The sequence below is a fragment of the Linepithema humile genome, chromosome 6 (assembly GCF_040581485.1).
Source record: "Linepithema humile isolate Giens D197 chromosome 6, Lhum_UNIL_v1.0, whole genome shotgun sequence".
NCBI classification, from domain to species: domain Eukaryota; kingdom Metazoa; phylum Arthropoda; class Insecta; order Hymenoptera; family Formicidae; genus Linepithema; species Linepithema humile.
This window is the reverse complement of record NC_090133.1, coordinates 14,251,018-14,274,822: the sequence shown is the minus strand read 5'-3', so window position 1 is coordinate 14,274,822 and position 23,805 is coordinate 14,251,018. Positions and strand designations below refer to the sequence as shown.

General features: G+C 31.7%; 1 protein-coding gene and 3 long non-coding RNA genes across 8 annotated transcripts; 2 read left to right on the top strand and 2 right to left on the bottom strand.

The window, feature by feature from the left end:
- Positions 1 to 1,029: 1,029 nt before the first annotated feature.
- Positions 1,030 to 2,469, top strand: LOC105667527 (uncharacterized). 2 transcript variants are annotated; one of them, XR_001099946.2, is made up of 3 exons: positions 1,131 to 1,522; positions 1,637 to 1,830; positions 2,315 to 2,469. It is a non-coding gene; the product is annotated as an uncharacterized lncRNA (long non-coding RNA). The 2 variants fall into 2 exon arrangements; XR_010890889.1 differs by lacking the exon at positions 2,315 to 2,469 and having other exon boundaries at positions 1,030 to 1,522; positions 1,637 to 1,889.
- Sgsh (N-sulfoglucosamine sulfohydrolase) lies at positions 2,207 to 5,218 on the bottom strand. 2 transcript variants are annotated; one of them, XM_012359362.2, is made up of 10 exons: positions 5,032 to 5,218; positions 4,686 to 4,815; positions 4,489 to 4,625; positions 4,263 to 4,413; positions 3,733 to 3,971; positions 3,509 to 3,628; positions 3,039 to 3,242; positions 2,773 to 2,942; positions 2,504 to 2,650; positions 2,207 to 2,398 (listed from the first exon to the last, which is right to left on the bottom strand). In XM_012359362.2, exons 1-10 carry the CDS (start codon positions 5,147 to 5,149, stop codon positions 2,225 to 2,227), a joined length of 1,590 nt encoding a protein of 529 aa, XP_012214785.1. In that variant the 5' UTR covers positions 5,150 to 5,218; the 3' UTR covers positions 2,207 to 2,224. The 2 variants fall into 2 exon arrangements, with proteins under 2 accessions (XP_012214785.1, XP_067213883.1); XM_067357782.1 differs by having other exon boundaries at positions 5,048 to 5,218.
- A 93-nt stretch (positions 5,219 to 5,311) lies between these two features.
- LOC105667526 (uncharacterized) lies at positions 5,312 to 13,451 on the top strand. Of its 3 annotated transcripts, XR_010890892.1 has the most exons (4): positions 5,312 to 5,449; positions 5,795 to 5,895; positions 10,046 to 10,191; positions 12,676 to 13,451. It is a non-coding gene; the product is annotated as an uncharacterized lncRNA (long non-coding RNA). The 3 variants fall into 3 exon arrangements; XR_010890891.1 differs by lacking the exon at positions 12,676 to 13,451 and having other exon boundaries at positions 10,046 to 10,464; XR_010890890.1 differs by lacking the exons at positions 10,046 to 10,191; positions 12,676 to 13,451 and having other exon boundaries at positions 5,795 to 6,008.
- LOC137000627 (uncharacterized) lies at positions 5,719 to 8,006 on the bottom strand. The gene is made up of 2 exons (XR_010890895.1): positions 6,300 to 8,006; positions 5,719 to 6,151 (listed from the first exon to the last, which is right to left on the bottom strand). It is a non-coding gene; the product is annotated as an uncharacterized lncRNA (long non-coding RNA).
- Positions 13,452 to 23,805: the final 10,354 nt, after the last annotated feature.

The following is a 23,805-nucleotide window of genomic DNA, read 5'->3' as shown; positions in this document are numbered from 1 at the left end:
AATTTCTCTACGGCTGTATCCCCATGGAGAAAGAAATAACGGAACGGAACAGTAACGGAACAGTAGTTGAAAAGAGATATATTCATCATATTTCTTTTCCTCTACTGTTCCGTTACTGTTCCGTTCCGCTATTTCTTTCTCCATGGGGATACAGCCTTACATACAGCCCGTACTCCGCACCGAAAGTCCGTAAAAGTTACTAGGTATTTCGTCCGTAACGTTACGTATGTTTTTATCTCCTTGTGTCCCATGGAGCCGTAAATACAGACGTAACGGTAGTACTATTTTTTATTTAACAGATTATAATTGTTTATTTGTATTTTATTCATAAGAAAACTACAGAATATATTATGATTTTAACAAAAGTTTTAATTAAATCGTCAAATTTAGTTAAATAAATAAAATTAGAAAAAGCATTACTAGTAATAACTAGTAACTTGTAGTAACTTTTACGGAAATTTTATGGAATTACGGCTTCATGGGACATAAGGCCGGCGTCACATAGAACCCGTAATCCGTAATCCGCACCGAAAGTCCGCAAAAGTTACTAGGGATTGCGTCCGTAACGTTAGGGGCTGAGCACAATGAAAAGCACAGGCAATAGGAACAGGAAATAACATAGAAGAGAAAGAGAAAAAAGCTATTTCTCTCTCTTTCTTTCCTATATTATTCCCTGTTCCTATTGCCTGTGCTTTTCATTGTGCTCAGCCCCTTACGTGTGTTTTATCTCCTTGTGTCCCATGGAGCCGTAATTCCATGAAATTTCCGTAAAAGTTACTAAAAGTTACTAGTTATTACTAGTAATGCTTTTTTTAATTTTATTTATTTAACTAAATTTGACGATTTAATTAAAATTTTTGTTAAAATTATAATATATTCTGTAGTTTTCTTATGAATAAAATACAAATAAACAATTATAATCTGTTAAATAAAAAATAGTAATACCGTTACGTGTGTATTTACGGCTCCATGGGACACAAGGAGATAAAACACACGTAACGTTACGGACGCAATCCCTAGTAACTTTTGCGGACTTTCGGTGCGGATTACGGATTACGGGTTCTATGTGACGCCGGCCTTAGGATGTTAAACCTTTCTTTTTGAATCTCCCGCTTCCTTAATTACCCCCCCCCCCCTCCACCGGAACCAGATGGCCGCAAGAAGGGAGACCTCTCGGTACCACGCCATATTTAACTAAATCTTTTGATGGTTTATTGATATTAGTGAAAAAATATTGCAAAAATGCATACAACCAGAATAATTAAATAATATGTTTTTATTTTACAAAAGAATACTTTGTTTTTAAATTCATGCTTAGTTTAATATTATACAACGATTTCTTGTGTTTTATCGGTTATTCTAACCCTCGTCAAGTGTAATGCTCAGTTTACGTGGACTCCAAAACTTGAATTTTCTCGTCGTACTGGGTGGACTCGTTTTGTGTCTTGTGTTTATGGTTCAAATCAAACAAATCTACAATAATAATCAAAAATATAACAGATATTTGAATTACAAGCAATATGTAAGATTTTCGCATATGTATAAACATTAACAATTTCTATGTTGTTCACATTAATTTGTTCAGTTGATATAATATATTCGTGAAGATAAAAAACATTTGATTGTATATTTATAGATGAACGAAATAGGAATAGAATTGAAAGCAATGGTAAAATCCGCAAACAAATCATCAGCATATGTTCATCAATTAAATAAGATGCTTTCAAAGTATCGAGAGAGAGAATCCAAGAATATTTCTGTGGCAAGAGTTCCCGTATCTTCTTAAAAACATTGCAAGCAGATAAAGGGATAATTTAACATTGAGAATATGTAAGATTTCTATATGTTTATGAAAATAAAATATATTTTTTATATTTAAGATATAAAAATGTTTTTATATTGTTTAGTTTCTCTTATATAAAATTTAATTAAATATTGAAGATTGTATATAATTAATTTATATATTAAATATTTGTTTATGTATTTGAATACCTACATATATTAATATATAAATACATATATAAATTACAATAACTATTCTTATTATTTTATTTAAATATAAATATAAAAAATTTATAATATTGAATATTACATCTTTTGTGATTTTTATGTTGAATATTTGCCTTAAGAAAAAATATAATTATTAATGAAAAACATTTCTTATTGATATATTGTATATTACAATAAAAAATTATCAAAATAAAAATAAGATATAAATGTTATTTTAATTGTTATAAATGTTAGAAAGAAAATTGTCTAAATTGTTCAGTGGCATACATTGGGGATTGTCTTTATCATATCCAATATTTTCCAGAACACCATCTGGTGCACATAGCCATGGATCCTTTGTTACTTTTAGCCAATTGGACAACCGTTCTTGAAGCTCAAAAAATATATTCTGAAATTAGAATATGCATGCATTTATATCATATTTATCATAAAAGAAATAATAAATAATAATATAATATATCAATATATAATTATATATTTAAAATTTTTTTACTTTGGCCGATAATTTTAAAGCTATATTATTTAATTCCTCTGGGTCATATTTTAAATCATATAATTCCCATTCTGGTCTATCATAATATTTCTTTAATGTTTTGTACCATGGTAGCGATTGATGGGTCCGTGTTCTGTTTAAAATGTCCTGTATGCATAATACACTAACATAAGTTATTTATGAATAAATCTATATTTATAAATAATTCATACATTCCAGTTGAAGATAATGATAGATAACACTGTTTGGATGACTCCTTTTCAGATTACCTGAAAGGTCGGGGATATATAGAAGTCTTGATCAATAGGAAACGGCATTTTGTAATTGATGTTATGTATAAGTTTATAGCGTTTGGTCCTAATTGCACGCATAGGATAATACATGGTAACTTCATGATGCGCCTGGCTAGCAAAGATTGCTGTATTATTTTCTGTTGGTTCTATAAATGAGGCATTGATTATTTATAGTTGTAATTTGCTGACAAAAAATAATCTATATTCTATTATATATCCATTTCATTGAAAAGTGAATGTACCTTTAAGAAATAATGGCAGAAGTGATTTGCCTGTAAGTTGCAGAGAGGACAGTTCATTAGCATCTGATAATTGATCCATGTAAATTATATTGAACCAATCAAGTATAGTTGGTACTATGTCCAGTAAAGATGTCATACTATATGTCACACTATTTTTTCTATGATTGTGAATTGGTGATGAAATCATCATGGGTTCAGCCAAACCTTTAGAATTTTTTGAAAATTTATTTCAAAATTTTTATCTTTGCATTATCTTTGGTAAAATTAAATTTAATTAATTTATTTAAATAAACTTTTAAATATTCCCATTTTCTTTCCATACTATTTTGTAAACTAAGGCATTCAAGTAAAAAAGTAATAAAAATTAAATTTACTGAAAATAACAAGTTTAAATAAACTATAAATGGAAGTCTCTGTTATAATTGAAATATTTTTAATTGTTAGTTTTAAACGTAACTATATTTACAAACCTGGATCATACAAGTTTGTGCGACCATTCGGAAAAGGTATGCCATTATCAGATGTATAAATCACTAATGTATTATCTTTAAAGCCTGCATTTTTCAATTCTTCAAGCACAAGACCAACACCTAAAAAATTATATTCTCTAAATATTTTTAGATAATGTATTAAAAATGTCTTGCTCATAATATAAGAGAAAAGTATGTGAACATTTTCAAAGTTCTGAGAATACCTTTATCTAAACGAGATATTGTTGTATACTGAGCAGCAATATCTCTCCTAGCAGCTTCAGTATTTTGAACATAATAAGGTACTTTGACTTGTTCCCATTGATAATATATTGGATTCCAATCAGAAATTACACCCATTCCGACATCACCATTGCCAAATTTTTCGCAAAAATTACCATACTCTGGATGAGTATGCCCACAGCGATGTGGATCATGAAAGGCAACGAGTAGAAAAAAGGGTCTGCAAAAATTTCAATATAAACTGAAAAAAGATTATTACAAAATAACTTGTAAGAAAAAACTATAATAATTTTAAGATAATGTATAAAATAGTAAAATAATATATTGTTATAAAATTTATTATATATGGCACATAATACATTATTATAATTTTACAAATATATAAATATAGCATTATATGTATATGTGCAAACTCTATAAAGAAAAGTCAAAAAGTAAAGGAATATTTTCGATTAATCTGAGAATCAAAAAAGTAGTTCTTTACTTTTTTATTTTTCCTATTATCACTTACTGTGTTCTATTTTGTGAGAGAAACTCACGAACTAATAACTTGATATAAGTAATGTTACGACCCACTTGAAGAATAGAATTATTCTCTTCTGTATATGCAAAATCAAAGGGATAAACATTACTGGGACCTACATGCTTTTTACCAATAATTCCTTAAACAAAAGAAGCATTTGTTATTATATAATGTTCTGATATTATAAATCTATTATTCATTACAATTATCTTACCTGTTCGTATGTTGTTTCTCTTTAATATTTTAGGCAAACTTTGAATATCATCAAAAGAATTGAAGTGATGAATTCCATGATGAAGACCATACATTCCATTTTGGTGACTTGGTAATCCAGTCAATATTGCAGAACGGCTATAAATTAAAAATTGTATGTTTTTCAGAATTATATTTTATATTTATAAAAGAAGATACCTTGGTGAACAGCTACTGACTGAAGTGTATGCATTATTGAACAATAAACTTTCTTTTGCTAATTTATCCAAATTAGGTGCCTGACAGATATTATTCAAGTAGGATCGCATTTCAAATCCAGCATCATCAGCTGTGTATAAAAAATAAATAATTATATTGCAAAATAAGAAGATAGTGAAAATAAGAACATTTTCAAAATATTAAAGTCATATATCTAAATATAAGAAATACGATAGAAATAAATTTTTTAATTAAAAATGTATATTTATATGAACAATTTTATTGATTTGAATTAATCCAAAATATTTGTAAATTATAATAAAACCAGAAAAAAATCATAAATTACCCAACAACAAAAGTACATTTTTTTTAGCTATGCCAATATTTCCGTTTGCATTGTGCAATCCTACAAAGATAATGCACAAAAAGCATAATGAGTTATATAAACAACTGTTTCGTGACATCTCAGTTTTTTTGGTGTGTTTTTCACACGAAGTAAAAGTAAGGAGACGTAACTATAGATAGCGTATAGAGAAAAAAGTTGGTCACGAAAAATGTTCCACGAAGGAGGAGGTTTGCCGAATGGAATAACTTGCAACATTTCGTCGCCATCTTAAATCTGTTCTTTTTTAGCTGTACCATGAGGAACATGAACTGAACTGACTGCACTAAGAGCAAGAGCAAGTAAAAAGCTTACTTTGTGCTTGTGAAATATTCGTATGCAACGTGGTATGCAAATAATTTTAATTAAACATTTATATAAGGTATATATTTCAAGATTATAAATTTTAAAGTAAATGTAGTTTAACATTTAACATTTTATTTTTAATTGTTTTGCAGAAAATTAGAATTTATTGTAGTATTAACTTTTAATTTTTATAACCTAAAATTGTTGCATGTTAAATCAATTAATATTTCGCTATAAGCAATATCTTTTAATCTATCTATCTATTTATCTATCTATTAATAAATCAGCATAGATATATTTTCTAAGTATGTCCAAATATTAATATAAATAATTTTTAGCAATATATTAATATTTTCATTTTTTTATTTATAAGATAATTTAACTGCATTTTATTTTTAAATATTTTTAATTTTTATTATAGATATAATAAATTCTGAAGTAATGGCCTGTTGTGTCAAAGGTTGCAATTCAAGGGGAGATAAAAAAGGATCAGAAAAAAGAAGTTTGTTCACACCTCGTACTGTAAGTATTTATGTTGGTTTTATTTTCAGAAATCATTATTGTATTTATGTTAAGGAAAAATATTACTTCTATACTATATCTATTATAAATAAATACAATATTATATATTATAATACTTTTTAATATTATTACCTTTTTTCTCTGCAGAAATGTGTGTGTATATGTATATTTTATTTTCAATCTTTATTTTCTTGAATACTGATACTGATAAGTATATTCTAAATTATATATATTATCATCTACGGCGTTTTCTTCTCTAAAATATATTTATAATTATATTAACCTTATTTAAGATAAACATAGTTTGTATTATATAAGATTTATATTCTTTATGTTCTTTAAAAATTTGTAACATTTTTTTTATTTTTTAAAAATTTATTTGTTTATTTCAATTTCATACTTACGTTCCATGCTTTTCTAATCCTTATAACCTTTTTTCTCACTGTGGTCTCATCTGTCATTGACAATTTAAAGATGGCGACGAAATGTTGCAAGTTATTCCACTCGGCAAACCTCCTCCTTCACGGAACATTTTTCGTGACCACTTTCAATCTATGTAGTTACGTCTCCTTACTTTTACTTCGTGGTTTTTCACATGAGAAATATCTATACTAGAGACTTCACAATTAAAGGTTGTTTTCCAGTGTAAGGCCAAATTCCCACTGAGCGCGTCACGCGTCGGCGTCATCCGTCGCGTCACGAATCAACCAATAAAAACATCCCATTTTATTCACGCGGCAAAGATGTAATAAAATGGGATGTTATGATTGGTTAATTCGTGACGCAGCGGATAATGGCTGGTTTATGCTTCGGTCTTAATCTTAATCTTAGTCTTAGTCTTATAGCGTTTTCGATTATACAGGATTTGAACGACCCAAGATTGGTTAATGACGTCATTGCAACCTCTCCACCAATGAAAGACTTGCATTTATAGTAAAATAGTGATTGATCAACCCTAGATCGTTCAAACCCCGTTTATTCGAAAACGCTATTAACTTATGACCGGTTTATGCTTCGGTCTTAATCTTATAGCGTTTTCGAATAAACGGGGTTTGAACGATCTAGGGTTGATCAATCACTATTTTACTATAAATGCAAGTCTTTCATTGGTGGAGAGGTTGCAATGACGTCATTAACCAATCTTGGGTCGTTCAAATCCTGTATAATCGAAAACGCTATTAATCTTAAGAGTTGATAACGTAGAATGCCATAAGGGCGTTTATACTTCCCTAGTCTTAATCTTAGTCTTAATCTTAATCTTGGAAAGATCCCATTTTTTAACTTTAGTCCCTAATGTCCTAAGGCCGGGCCAATGAGGTAAGTCTGACGTCCGACGCAGCACGAAACCGCGCGAAATAATGGTTTTCGATCCGTGTATATTTAAAAAATTGTTCCTGATCGTATTCAATATTCAGCATATCTTTCATTAAAGAAAAGAAATGACCAGTTTCGTGTCTTTTTCGATTCAGTGGCCGAACAGCGTATCTCCGTGGTTTTCTTTTATTTTTTTTTTAATTTCTTAATAATACACATGCTGCATAGGCACTTGATAACAAAAGTGCCATTCCAAACATTAAAGTTTTTTGCCGCTTTATCATGACGATTCATTTTAACATTCACTATAATTTGCAGCACCGGGATCTATTACAATTTGTGGTTAGGTTAGGTTAGGTTTTGTTACATTTGCACATGCGTAGTCTGAATTTCCAGGGAAGCATAAACGAGTCCTTAAGATTAAGTTAAGACTAAGACTAAGATTAAGATTAAGACCGAAGCATAAACCAGCCATTAATCTTAAGGACTCGTTTATGCTTCCCTGGAAATTCGGACTACGCATGTGCAAATGTAACAAAACCTAACCTAACCTAACCACAAATTGTAATAGATCCCGGTGCTGCAAATTATAGTGAATGTTAAAATGAATCGTCAGCGGCAAAAAACTTTAATGTTTGGAATGGCACTTTTGTTATCAAGTGCCTATGCAGCATGTGTATTATTAAGAAATTAAAAAAAAAATAAAAGAAAACCACGGAGATACGCTGTTCGGCCACTGAATCGAAAAAGACACGAAACTGGTCATTTCTTTTCTTTAATGAAAGATATGCTGAATATTGAATATGATCAGGAACAATTTTTTAAATATACACGGATCGAAAACCATTATTTCGCGCGGTTTCGTGCTGCGTCGGACGTCAGACTTACCTCATTGGCCCGGCCTTAGGACATTAGGGACTAAAGTTAAAAAATGGGATCTTTCCAAGATTAAGATTAAGACTAAGATTAAGACTAGGGAAGTATAAACGCCCTTATGGCATTCTACGTTATCAACTCTTAAGATTAATAGCGTTTTCGATTATACAGGATTTGAACGACCCAAGATTGGTTAATGACGTCATTGCAACCTCTCCACCAATGAAAGACTTGCATTTATAGTAAAATAGTGATTGATCAACCCTAGATCGTTCAAACCCCGTTTATTCGAAAACGCTATAAGATTAAGACTAGGGAAGTATAAACGCCCTTATGGCATTCTACGTTATCAACTCTTAAGATTAAGATTAAGACCGAAGCATAAACCGGCCATAACACGACGCGTGACGCGCTTAGTGGGAATTCGGCCTAAGAGGCTAGTTACTAAAAGATTGCGTTTCCGGCAAATCAAAATGCGTGCATGTCAGCCATAACAGAGAGAAGCCTGAGGGTGCGATTACATGGAGCGCGGTTCGCGGTACGCGGTAAAGGAACTAGTAACCAGAACCGTGCCGCCGTGCCGCCTGTTTTTTTTCCCTCCTATTACATGGAGCCAAAAACTACGCGGAAAAGCGGCACGGGCTAGTGACAGATTAACATTTATATGCATTTTTTTAAATGTATTGACTTATTTCTACGTTAATTTTATCGATACGCTTATTCTTTCAACGGATCTATTTCATAATTGCATTTAAATTAATGAATTTCATTAAAAAATGCATACAAATGTTAATTTGTCACTAGCCCGTGCCGCTTTTCCGCGCAGTTTTTGGCTCCATGTAATAGGAGGAAAAAAAAACAGGCGGCACGGCGGCACGGTTCTGGTTACTAGTTCCTTTACCGCGTACCGCGTACCGCGAACCGCGCTCCATGTAATCGCACCCTGAGAGGGGCCATGCCATTGTTTTTCGTATGACGCTTTCTCTAGGCCACGATGTAAGAATATAAGGTGATTTCACGGCAACAAATTTTTGTGATTTTCCTGTCATTATTCCACATTGAACCGCTAGGTGGCTACGTGTTGAGGGACTTTAAATATATATATATAAATTTTATTAAAATTTTATTGTTCTGCGAAACTTAATTATAAATATTCATTTTCTTAAAGAAACTTAATTTTCTATAAAGACTGGAATACATTATTAATTATTTTTTCTGCAAATTTAACTAAGAATAATTTGTTATAAAAAAATAAAAAAATATTTTGTCAGTAATATATATTTTTATACACAATGTTAAAAGTTTTATTTTAAAAAATTTGTATTATTTAGGACTATAATTATATATAGATGTGCTTTAGAGATTCATCATCTATCCTTTTTTATCCACATCTATCCATATCTTCTATTCTTTTTTACTTGGGATTTTGCACCAATGTGACATCTTGTGTGACATGCCTTAACTATGACATCTTGATCACAGATTTTTTGATAGAATACAATGGTCGTGAAATCACCTTATATTCTTACACCGTGCTCTAGGCCGTACAGTAGCGCTAACTGGATCCATTTTTCGATCCGGCGGAACTACATGGCCAGATCCACTTTTCGCTATGGTAAAACGGCCGATTGGTGTATGTCTGTGCTAGATCCACAATTATGGATTATTATGGATATTTATGTAATTTCAAACGGTGACAAATCTAAACTACACTTAAAAAAACGATCCATGATTCTAAACAAACAGAAAAAGCTACGTAAATTCGAAATATAAGAAATAAACTTACTTCACAGAGGCACGATGATTTGGTTGGTGTCCAAGACTCTCTGCGGAGATTATGTATCCATTGCTGTCGACGAACATCCGCAGGAAACAAAAATAATCGAGCGCCTTTTTCTGTTCTATTGGTACAATTGACCGCAACGCAGCAAGGCATTTTGTATCTTTTTTTTGTTTACAGTCGGATAATCAAAATAAACGTAAACACAGAGTTCGAGCAGCTTAGAAGCCATAACCTAATCATCATAAACTTCTCAGCTCAAGTGACAGAGGCGAGAGGGCAAGGAGTGGAGGAATGGAACAAAAATGGCGGAGACGTGAGCAGACGTGAGAATACTCACGTTTTATAGTGCCTTATGGCCGGAGCACAGACTTTTGCATAAAGCATAACGCATAAGCATAAGGAAATTGATTGGTCCATTTCCTTATGCATTTGCTTATGCTTATATATAGACCAATCAATTTCCTTATGCTTATGCGTTATGCTTTATGTAAAAGCTTGTGCTCTCGGCTTTAGTGTAACGTGCACCAATCCGTAGGTTTGTTCTTTTTAGCTGCACTAACAAACGAAAATGCATAATAAAATCTATATTATCATAATTGTGAACGATATTTTCAACATAACTATGTATCTTTACATGATCTATTCTTTGGATTATTCCAAATATTGGATGAAAAATCTAGGACTGCACTAGTACAAGCCAGTACAGGCCAGAACTGCATGAGTTCTCACAAGTGCATCAATACTAAAAAAGATAAAAAGAACGCAGTAACGAATATGGCCCATGACATGAATTTCAGAGTTGAGAATTTAGAAGCTTTGGAATTTATCGACTCTTCAGATGAAGAAAATATTCTTCAAATTCCACCAATAATAGAACCGATTTTAGATGATGGTGATGATGGTATTATTTAAATTGTTATTATTTAAATTATTATTGAAAAAATCAAAATTTTAAGAGAATCTAACTTTACTATTTTTTTTTTAGATTATAATAAATTACGAATTTTTCATCCAATATTTGGAATAATCCAAAGAATAGATCATGTAAAGATACATACCCAAACAGCACAGCATATTCGGAGAATATTCTAATCTCAAAAAATAACCTTTTTAAAAAAAGGTAAAAAAAAGACGCCAAGTACACGCTCTTGTCACAACCAAAACAAAACAGTATTGTTTTACATTTAAAAAAAGTTGCCGTATATATTAAACCTATCAAAAAAACCTGTCGTATATATTACCCTTTCAAAAAAAGCTATCGTACATATTAAAACCTTTCAACAAGTAATGATGTTGTGTATATTAAAACTACAAAAAAATATGATATCAGGAAATGGCGCCAAGTGGGATTAAAGAACTATGAAAAAAGTTGTACACTATTTCTATAAAACTTTTCTATAAAACTTTTGTACATAAAACTGTCGTATATATTAAAAAAAAGATCTAAAAAAATGCTGTCGTACATATTATATATTATTATATTACATACTATATTTTACCATATTTTACATATACTATACTATGTATACCCACATAGCAAAATTTCATCCTACGGATGTCCGTGAAATGTAATGTAAAGGATTTTTAGATATCCCTGGGATGTCTGTACAAAGCCGTAGGATATCCGTAGGGCATCCGTGGGATATCCGAATGTCTGCTTTTCAGATATCCGTAGGACATCCAAAAATAAATCCCTGAGATATCCCTGGGATATCCTACATATGATTAAATTAGATCCCAACAATGTCCCGTGGATATCTTTTTTTATCCAGATAAAATCCAAATAAAATTATTGAATATAGGATGGTGTTCATAATCCGATCTTATATTCGAAATCATTTTAAAACCTCATTCAATCAACAAAATGGTTGCGCAACATTATTTTATTAGTTAAATGAAATCATAAGACGATTTTAAATATAAAATCGGGCTATAAATACCACCCAGAAAAATATCTATTTTAAATATTTATTTAAAATGTCTTTAAAAAATATATTTTTTTAAAAGATTTAAACAGAAATTGTTTAGTTTTAAGTTAAGGAAGCAATAAAACAGTAATCTTAATAAGTAACGTCTCTCTCTTTCTCTCTCAAAAAGTTTTATATTAATTATTATTTATATTTTTTAAAATTACGACAATCTCGCTTTAATGACACCACTATTAAAATATTGTTTTATTACTACTTTTTATTACTCCTTTAAAACTATTAAAACAATTTTTGAAACATTTTTTCAAAATACATATTTTTTTCAAATATTTTATATAGACATTTGACATGTAAGTACCTTTATGAGCATAAAGAAAAGATTATTAGCAAAATTTCTAAAGATAAAAGCTTCTATTATATTACATTATTTTAAGAAATAGGCACATTTCAAAAAAGGTAAAGTACGTATAAGTAATATAAATAATAGTACATTTGAAGCACATTTTATTATAAAATATGTAATTTTTTTAAAATTTTTTATTTACTATATAATGTCAAAATAGTCAAAATAAAAATAAAATTTGTATATATAAAAACGAAAACTAAAGATACGTCTTGTACATTTCAAAATTGCACTAGTCACAGTGTTAGATATAAATTAATAAACTTAATATTACTAAATATTATAACTTAATATAAATAATATTACATACATAATATTTTATACATAAAATTGCTAATATTATGTATAAATTATACACATGAACAAAATATAAAAAAAAATATTGAATATTTTATTGTGCAGCATTCAGTTTTTTTATTTTTTAGTTGCATGACGAAGCCATGATTTAATTGGTTCCGAAATTTCGTGCTCGGTAGTGTTACGTCCTAACCTGGAGGGAAAGGGGAGGAGTCGGGTATACGGACGGACGCAACCACGGACTTAGGAATATAGGGACAGAGCACCAGGCCAGTTTGTAGGCCGATTTGGTGTTGCGGGAAACGGAAGAGGGGAGTATAAGTTCAGCGCCTCCTACTGTGCACGCAAACTAACAAACCCGCCAACCTTCAAATTGATAAGGACATCGCACACAAAATGACATAACTGCATATGCATAGCATAAAATCGTTTCAACCAAGCATCTAGTATAGCATCTAGTATAAAGGCGTCATAGATCACTCACTTGAATGCTCATTGGTCAAGACGGTGTTATGCTATGCATATGCAGTTGTCATTTTATGTGCGATGGCCTATATAATTGAACAGTTTTATTTGTATCGTGTATGTACGTTGATAGATATTTCTTAATATTGAAATTGTATAAGGGAAATAGAAATTTAGGAAATAATATTAGTATTCGAAAAAATAATAACAATAAATAAATACATATGAATTTTTTATAAGATATTTATTATAATTTGTCATATTTAAAATACATTTTTTACATGTCTTTGAAAAGAACAAGTTTATTTAATTTGTGTCTTTCGCTTTTCGCTGAATCATTTGACTTTAATCCTACATAAAATAATCTTATTTTTATATATTTTTGGGCCACCGCTTTGCACAGCTGTATCCTGTGATTTTCAAATGGAGATTGATCATTTGAATGATGTACTAAATTATCAAAAATAGTACGATTATCTTTGATATGAAATAGTACAGCAGTCAAAAGCTAATCCCCATTAAAACGTTTTAACATAAATTTACCTCCTGATTCATATAATGCTTGTTTAATAACATTTTCAGCCAATCGACAAATCTTAAATGTATCTTGGGATGGATATATTAATACACCACGAGTTTTTTGCTTAATTAAACCGTTCCGCAAACAATCATGATCTCCGTATAATGCTGCAATACATATTTCACAATAAATTGATGCCTTCAATTTTCTAATGACAAATCCTGCAATGTACGCAATGATTCGCTCAGAAAATTCGGAAACTACTCTAATGTCTGGATAATAGCTGTGATCGTTAATTATAGTCGATTTGTTGGTTATATAATTCAGCATTTTTACTGTCGGAGTTGAACAATTAATGATTTGCGATGGGCTTTTTTTGACTGTTACATGTAGAATAGAGATTTTTTCTAATTCGATGCAATTTCCATTACTTGATCTCAATTCGGAATGAATTAAAGTTTTTTTGAAAGCGCTCTTAAATTGTCTAGCGGTAGGGTTGTTATTGCTCCCTCCACATAAACGAATGCATCCAAAATACAATTCGATATGGTCCTGAGATATTTTATAAGTCGGAATGTATTTAAATTCGGTACTATCTCTGCACACATCCTGAAATAAACCTTTTAAACTTTCAATGCATAATATAAATCCTAAAAAGCCCATTTTACGCCTACTCTGAACTACCAATTTTTCATCCGTGGTTCTTAAACCAAAAATGTACGCTTTACATTCATTTAATTTTTGTATAATAGCTGTACTGTTTTCTAAATTAATTGCTTTTTTGAATCCGACTGATCTAAGATTTTTTGAATTGAATATATCAAAGAGATCGTTGAAAATATTTATAAATTCCGAAGTTGCCGCAGAATTTTGAAATTCATGTAATTGTAGGTCTTTTTCGCATACTTTCAATGCATCAGCTACAGATTTACTGAAAACCTGAGCAGCAAATCGTACTTTCATTTTTTGTAAATGATAATTGATGTGCGTTTGTCTAAGTTTATTACCTAAATGTAATCCTTCCTTTTCTTGAAATTCGTGTAATAGCTGAATGAATTTCCACGAAATGTGTTCCCCGCGTTCATTTAAAAACCATTTCATATCGCCAAAAGCGTTACGAATTAATTTTATTGCATGACAAGGATCAAGAAAGATAAACACTTTCTCTTTGGTCACGGGATGAGAAAACCATGTCTGTAACATATCAAAATTTAGTAGATTCTTCTGTAACAATTTAGCCATAGCAATATTAATAGGTGCTCCATCAAATGTTAAGCATTTTACTTTTATAGAAGCTTCATGCAACATTGTTAAGGCTTGTAAAACGAGATTTCGCTTCTGTTCTGCATTTATACCATTTATAAAAAAGTACCCAATAGGTATTTTCCATGCACCATTCATGCAAACAAATAAAAAAACCAAAGCGTCTTTCGCTAGGCATTCTTTATCACTTTCAATATTTGTACCCATATCAGTATAACCGCAAAACTGTTTCCCATCATACTCAATATGCTGTCTAATAGACATTTCATCAAACATTAATGTGCCTATTAAAGCGTAAGGAGTATTTTTAGCACGTTCCCTTATACTTTCAAAAGCTTTAAAACAAAAACCAGGATTGCCATCGATACATTGGTACCATCGAGAAAGTGTTTTTACATGAGGTAGGCAAGAATTAAAATAGTTACGAACATAATTATAAGCCTTAGGTGAGTAATAATGCAATGTCAATGCAAACAATCTCAATTCAGGTGAATAAATTTGCGGAACTGTCTCTTTCTTACCTTTTTTAATGGCTCGTTTTAAGAAATGGGCATTAGAAGAACTGATATCTTTCAAGATATCCACTTGATGTTCATCCAAATACTTTTCTTGCAAAGTATGTAGTATCTCTACTATTGAAGCAATTTTTTTCTCTTGTCGCTGAACTTTTTGCTTTAATGCTGATACTGTCTTCGAATGTTGTTGTGCCTGCTCTTTCAACATCTCCCGCAACGTAGTTTTGCATGGTGAGTTAAAATGAAAATTAGGCGAAACAGCTGTTGCTTTGTCCACTTTAAATCGGTTAGGTGATATCGATGTTGATTTTGTTTGACAATGTTGTATATCTGACTCAGTCTCTGCAATAATAAGTTCAATATTAGTTTATATTATATTTCAATATTTTACATCACTCATTCCTACTTAACTTACACTCGCTTAAACATGACATTTATATTTAACATTTTATTTATATACTCACTTATTTCTTCCTCATCAAATCGGCATCGTTTTGGTGAAAATGTTTCTTCACTGACATTAACTGTGATTTCCTGTTGGTCCACCTTATAAGGATATGATAAATTAGAAGATACAGTAACTTCTTCACTAAACTCTTTGGATGCATTTTCGATTTCGATTTCAGTCTCATTATTGTTATCACTTACTTCCATTAAAGTAGTATGTGGCTGTAAATGAATTATTTGATTTGCAATAATAAACTGAACAGCATTGTTCGGTATAACGCCTCAATTGTATACTTACAAATGGAATACTGTTTGGTTTAAGGTGAACTCTATTTACCGATCTTCTGTCAAACGCTTCTTTTTCAAAATGTTCTGAACATAAAACTGGTATACTTGATAACATTGCTTCGGTTAATCCAATATTAGTGAGCCATATTTTCCGCGTGGCTTCACATTTTGGAAATCTAAAATACATGCATATAAAAAATAAAGTTGAGTGTTTACAAAAATTTGGAAAATATAACTGAAGAGTATAAAACACAATTATTATATTTTATTTTTTTTATTGTTAACTGATTTTTAATTTATAAGAAAGGTACCTATTATTTATTTTTCTACATTTTTTACTCACCTATGAAATGTTACCTTATTGCTACATGCTTTTCTTCCTGATTTGTTGGAACAGTTTTTTATTGCACATTTTACCATTGTGCTTGCACAATATATAGTTATTTCCAAAAAACTGAAAATTTCGTTTTTCGCTGATGTTATCGTTCACAATATAACGTAACAATGTACATAAATATGTCGAGGCTAGGTTAGCGCGTGAAAATGTAGTTACAGAAAAAATACGGTACACAGTAGGTGGCGTTGTTACTAATCATTCCCCTTTCGTCTTTCCCAACACCCCGCAACTTTTGTGCTCTGTCCCTATATTCCTAAGTCCGTGGACGCAACAATAAAAGTATGAATTTGTGGTGTTTGCTTGCTGGTCGGTATGAGAGGAGGCGACCGCGCGAGCCGAACGATTTCCCTTGGCTGAGAACAGGTCAACGATTGTAATGATCGATATTACGCTGTTAGAGGCCTTAACCAATCGTTCGTAGTTCCCTTTTCTGGTCAAGAGAATTAACTCCTTTTACCAAGGGCGGAACCTCGTGCAAATTTTCAAAAGGAGAGGTCTTTGAGAGAGAGAGAGAGAGAGAGAGAGAGAGAGAGAGAGAGAGAGAGAGAGAGAGATGATTGTGAAAATTAGACTTACTACTTGGATGTCTTCGAAATGTATTTAGATCTCCAATCCTAAAGTCCAGGTGTAGTCGCCTTGAGGTGTACTTGATCCTCCTGGGGTCAGTTAGTATCCGCACTGGGTCGATCGGAGACTGATTGCAGCTGAGGGGGATGAAAGTGAAGGGCCACGGCCGATGAGCGTTATATCTTTCGCGCCGGGAAAACTGATCGGAGGCGTTGCACAGATCCTCGTATTCGTAGTCAAAATAATTTCTTTGAACACCGATGTATTCTAAATTGTCTTCCGTAACCGGTCTCGTGTAGTGGAGAAGTAATTGGCGCGCACGGTATTTTACTTCCCCACGTCGCGTCTTAGATTTGGGCATGAAGGATAATGTCGTCAATCTGAAAATTCCGGGCTAAAAGCGTGCGGTGGACCACCGCACGCTTTTAGCCCGGAATTTTCAGTGGTGCGGACCGCACCACGATTAGCGGGGATACAGAAACCAAGTACAACGTGCGGTGGTCCGCACCGGAGCAAATAGTTCTGAGTGCTGATTCAGAGAGATAACTGGGTGGTTGGGTGTTAGGTAGGGTGTAGATTGTACACGAGAAAAAAGATCGAATAGTTTTAACAGACACTTTACTGAATCTATTTTGTTACAAACTCTTACAGTCACTTAAAAATGTTGCGAATTGTTTCTAAGTCCCAATATTCAAACTGTTCGGGTAATACTAAAAGCCTCTCTCTACTAACTGGCTGACTCTCTAACTAAAAACTGCCTGACTCTCGCTGGGTCCTTCCTTTTATACTCGGATTTTTTGGTTTTGGAAGGGAGGTATTCCTTAAGATTTTGGATCCTTGAGGAAATCTTAGGGTGGAGGAAAGTAATAAAGATAGATTTCCAATAGGAAATCGAACTTAAAGATAGGCGGGAATAAGGCGAGGTACCTGGTGGTGGTATTTAGTGTAGACGTTATAAAATTTTATCGGTGCGGACGTGATCATCGCCGGAAACTCAAAGGACAATTTATTTTATCGGAAATTTCGATATGTGTCTGAAATAATCTTAGTGAGTTTTATGGTTTTATTTTTATTTGTAAAGGCCAAATTTCCATTAGGGATCTCTTTGAGTTTTACCGACTGATCGTGAGAAAGTTGCGCAAAGAAGAACCGTGTAGGATGTAGGACGTAACAGTAGCTTGCGGGTATTTTAATTGAACTGCACCTACAAATACGTATAAACATTTATATAACATAAATATAAACATATACCTCTCAATATATTTTTAATTTTTTTAAATCAAATGTTTAATGAATTAGATGGAAAGTTAATCTAATTTTTATAATTTAATAACTAAATCTAATGTATGTATTATATATATATGCATTATGTATAGGTTTATTAGTGTAAATATTTATGTGTTTAAGTGTGTGTTTATGTGTTTGTATGTATGGGTATATATATATACGTAGTATATATTCAATTGTTTATAAGTTATACATTCACTAAATTTATTAACAAAACAAACATTTATATTTCCTACATATACATAATTCTTGTTATTTTTCAAAGAACTAGTTATTCTTAAAGATGCATGTATTATGTTACCTTGTTTATGCCATAAGTTAAGAATATTATGTTACCTTGTTTACGCAATAATTAATGATGACTTAAATATTAGTACCTATAGTCTTTTTTTTACTGTAAATAAGCAAACTCCTCCTGCAATATAATTTAAAACAATAATGTTGAATCCTATTTTCACTATACTATACATATACATAATATTACATACGTAAAACTAACTTATTTGCAGAAATTACATATATATATATATATAATTGTGCTATAAATATATATATAGCACAAAAATTAATATAAAATATATAAATAAAAATTGTAGTAGTGGTGTTCTACTAGCCGACATCTCTCAAACATATATAACCTTATTTATGATATATATAGAAAGATGACCTGCGTATGATATAATAATTTTAGATTTTAATAATTATCTGTCAATTTAATAGTTCCTGACGCCTTATATGTTATTGCTAATGCGCCTTTTTCCGTTTTTTAAGGAAGAATCACAGCACAAAACTCACACTTCACTGCCTGCGTTGATCTCAATGTTCACCGATCTACGACACTAGAATACGATTCGAGTTGTCGATCCGAGAAAGGTTAGGTAATCAAAGAGCGGTAATCTTATACAGTGATGGGAGAAAGTTCCGTAACGGTCAAATATCTTGGAAAATAATGATTATGGAAGAAAATGTTTAATACAAAAGTTTTGGTATATCAAGTGGTCTATTATATGGTTATATTGAAATGACCTTCATATGACCTTGAAGGACACTGCAAAGGTCAACTTTGAAATCTTAAGTGGAAACTCCTATTTTCTATTACATATTCTTAAAGCTGGTGTCAAAACGTTTCCGAAACAATATAATGAAGTTATTTTTCATTAAGTACTTTTCGAGTTATGAGGCTTGTAAATTACAGTATTTTGACATAAAATACAAAATATCTTGTAAAACATTCAATTTTTGGGAATTTTACCTTAATACTTTTATGCATAAAATAATGAGACGAATCAATTGGTATAAAGAAAACACATTGGTTTTAAAAAAAAGTATGCAGTTGCATGTTGCAAACTACATATTTTTTCTTGAAAGCAACTATGTGTTTTCTTTATACCAATTGATTCGTCTCATTATTTTATGCATAAAAGTATTAAGGTAAAATTCCCAAAAATTGAATGTTTTACAAGATATTTTGTATTTTATGTCAAAATACTGTAATTTACAAGCCTCATAACTCGAAAAGTACTTAATGAAAAATAACTTCATTATAGTGTTTTGAAAAGCTCTTGACACCAGCTATTAGATTTTGGAATAAAAAATAGGGGTTTCCATTTTAAAAAATTACTCTGACCTTCAAATGACCTTCAAGGTCACGGTCAAGGTCAAATCCAAGGTCACCATTGAAAAGCCAGAGAAATTTCCTAAAACTTTTGTATTTAACATTTTTTCGTAAAATGCCTTCCTCAAAACTTATTTGGGGGTTTCCATACTTTTGCCTCACCCTGTATACTGGCTTGTCGAACCAAGAACTCGATGACCAAGTTCTAGTATCGTCATATAATAGAAATAAATATTTTCTCTATATATACTTGTACTTTGATCTTAACAAATGGACGGATTAAAATTATATTTGTATGTTATATGTGTGTCTACGCATGTACACAAAGGTTGCGTTCCGTTTTGCGCATAGCACGCATCGTTCGCATCGCTAATGCTTAGCGCATTGGCTGCGTTTCGTTTCATTATGCGCATGATACATGCTTTGAAACGGAACAATATTGAACGCATTAGAAGCGGAAAATCAAGGGCGGTATTCATAGTCCCTTCTTATATTCAAAATCGTCTTAAGCACGGACTTATATTCGCTCTCTTCGTCAAACATAGATTGTGTCTGACGAAGAGAGCGAATATAAGTTCGTGCTTAAGACGATCTTGAATATAAGAACGGACTATGGGCGGTATTCATAGTCCGTTCTTATATTCAAGATCGTCTTAAGCACGAACTTATATTCGCTCTCTTCGTCAGACACAATCTATGTGTGACGAAGAGAGCGAATATAAGTCCGTGCTTAAGACGATTTTAAATATAAGAACGGACTATGAATACCGCCCTATGAATACCGGCCCAAAATGGATTCCACAATAAATTGCGCTATCAATGTGACAATGTTTTTAATTGATGAAATGAGTGACAGTAATAGTAGTGAATCATCAATGACTCTTCCATTATGACTCTTCCTATTTTGACACTTTTTACAATATCGCTATCAATCGCCATATGCAATTACGCAATCGCATGGAACGCATAAGCTGCTGCAACTCAAACTTGAGGTAGCTGATGCGTGTATTATGCGCTGCAGGTGGTGGGGATCTAGGGAATTTTAAGCGCTGTTCATGCGCGCATTGAGTGAAACGGAACGTTTTCTATGTAATTCGTGCGCATAATGTGCGAAACGGAACGCAACCAAAATTAAATTTGTTCTCTGTTCAAATTAAGCAAAAAAAATGTCTTACTAAAAAATATTTATGTAAGAAATCTTTTGCTAAATTTGATGAAACAGCAATTTTAATGTACGTATATTTTTTGTACTAGAAATATTTTCAGGAAATCCTACGAATAACTCTTTATTATTGATCTGTATCGTTCGGATCATTTTTATCAAAATGAGATGTCCTGCGGAGATCGTACATAAGATATCCACAGGACATGCTACACGGGATATCCTCAGGTAATCCTACAGATAACGTTTTACTCTGGATCAAACTGGGACCATTTCGATCAAATTGGGATGTCCTGCGGAGATCTTTGCTATGTGGGTATTATATATATTATTACATATACTATACGATATTATAAAAAATTAAATTCATAAATAAAAAAAATGAAAAAAATATTTAAAAAATAAAAATATTTTACCAAAAAAAAATTTAAAAATATTTAAAAAATTTAATTAAAATAAAAAAATATTTATTAAAAAACGCAAAAAAATTTGACGTTGCTACAATAAACTACATATTAACTTACATGATGTCAGCTTATTACATGATGTCAATTAATCGACAATTGTTATATTATTACTAATTTTTTTGCTTTATAATATTTTGAGGTGTAGCAACGCCAAGTTTTTTTGCGTTTTTTAATAATATTTTTTTATTTTAATTAAATTTTTTTAATATTTTTTAATTTTTTTTGGTAAAATATTTTTATTTTTTAAATATTTTTTTCATTTTTTTCATTTATAAATTTAATTTTTATAATATATATAGTATATGTAATATTATAAATAATATATATCGTATAGTATATGTAATAATATATATAATATACATAGTATAGTATATTACAACGTTTATAATTATCCATTTCATTTAATCTCTACTTTAACAGCACATGTAGATACTGAGAACAATCTGAAAATATCGCAAAAGTATAATTGTAATATTCTCAGAACATTCTCAAATATACTGCGATGTACGTAGTACGTTCTAGGAATCATCGTATGTCCGCGGTACCATCTTCCATAGAATTTCGCAGGAAGGTCTATAGTTTAAAGACAGTATCAAGATAGGATAAAAATGGGAATGGTGCAGTAGATCACATATACATGCACACATTTACACAGCCAAGTGCTGAAACGCGCGCGCGTTCATATATTGTATAGGATAATTTAGATTAGGTTAATTAATCAGTCAATTTCTTATTAATTGATCTTTTTATTTCAAAATTACGACTGTAAGCGTAAAAATATTTACATAAAACTTACAATATAAAATAAAGTTCTAGAAGCCTAAGCTAGAGAACTTCAAAGGAACGATACTGCGAACTGAAAACAGTTTTATGTTAAATCATCTTTTTAAGACATTGTTTAAAAAATAATTAAAAAAATGTATTGTATATTTAACCAAGAACCAAAGAGGTGAGAGGCAATTATAATGCAAGCTTACGAACATAACCTTAAAATATTTTAAGCAAAATAATTTAACAAGTACATAAAAAATAATAAAAATATTACAAAAATCATATATGTACAAACACTATCTAGCTCTTACACTTTATTCACTATTTTGTGAAATAAAACTTAAAGGAAAAAAAGATTACCTTCGATATCAGTAAAACCTCGGATACGTGGTGTTGCATGGTGTCACTTGATGCCGGGCAAGCGGGAAAAGGAATTACGTATGTAAATGGCGCAGGTTAGTGCTGGTCAAGATCTATAGAGAGAAGGTTACCTCACGCGCAAAGAGGGATGAGCGGCAAGAGGGGCAAATGCTGAGCGGGGCGAGCGGCAAGAAAGGCAATGATGATTTCATCGGCAAACAGAAGCTATCTCAGACAGCTACTGTTTGTCGATGAGATCATCATGCTCTCCCCTTCCTTCATCGCCCCTCGCCACCAAGCTGTTTCTAGCTCCCCCCTTACTTCATCATCCCTCGCCCACAACCGGTTTTCCTGAGGTAACCTTCTCTCTATAGATCTTGAGTGCTGGTCTCGTCAAACCTGAGATTATACGCGCGCGATAGAAGTGCGTACGTATCACTTCCGTACGTTTGAGTCAAACCTGAGATTATACGTGTGCGAATAATACTGCAAAAGATATTATAGGATTGATCTCAGTATTTAACGGATAATCACAGTAGAATGAGTATGAAAATGGGATGATACGCAGGATATCGTGTGCTGTTAGGGTAATAATATTTCAATGAATATTCTTATAACATTTTATTTTGTTGTAATTGGAACATTTGTGTACCAAAATATTCCTATAACGTTTTACGAACTTTTCTTTGTAAAAATAAACGTTAATTGGCTAACGCATGGCTCATGCGTTATTCCATAGCATAAAGGCTATAGGCCGGAGCACAGACTTTTACATAAAGCATAACGCATAAGCATAAGGAAATTGATTGGTCTATATATAAGCATAAGCAAATGCATAAGGAAACGGACCAATCAATTTCCTTATGCTTATGCGTTATGCTTTATGCAAAAGTCTGTGCTCCCGCCTTATCACACACAAAATGACATAACTGCATATGCATAGCATAAGACCGTCTCGACCAATGAGCATGCTATGTAAATCAATATGGCGCCTTTATGCTAAATGTTCATTGGTCGAGACAGTCTTATGCTATGCATATGCAGTTATGTCATTTTGTGTGTGATGGCCTTAAGGATCTAATTTTCTAGTACATGAATATATTGATTTAATGTGTAAGCAACGCGATACAGCGCCGTCGATTGTGCGACACTGCGATCCCTTCGCGGTCCTCGCGGTCCTCGCGA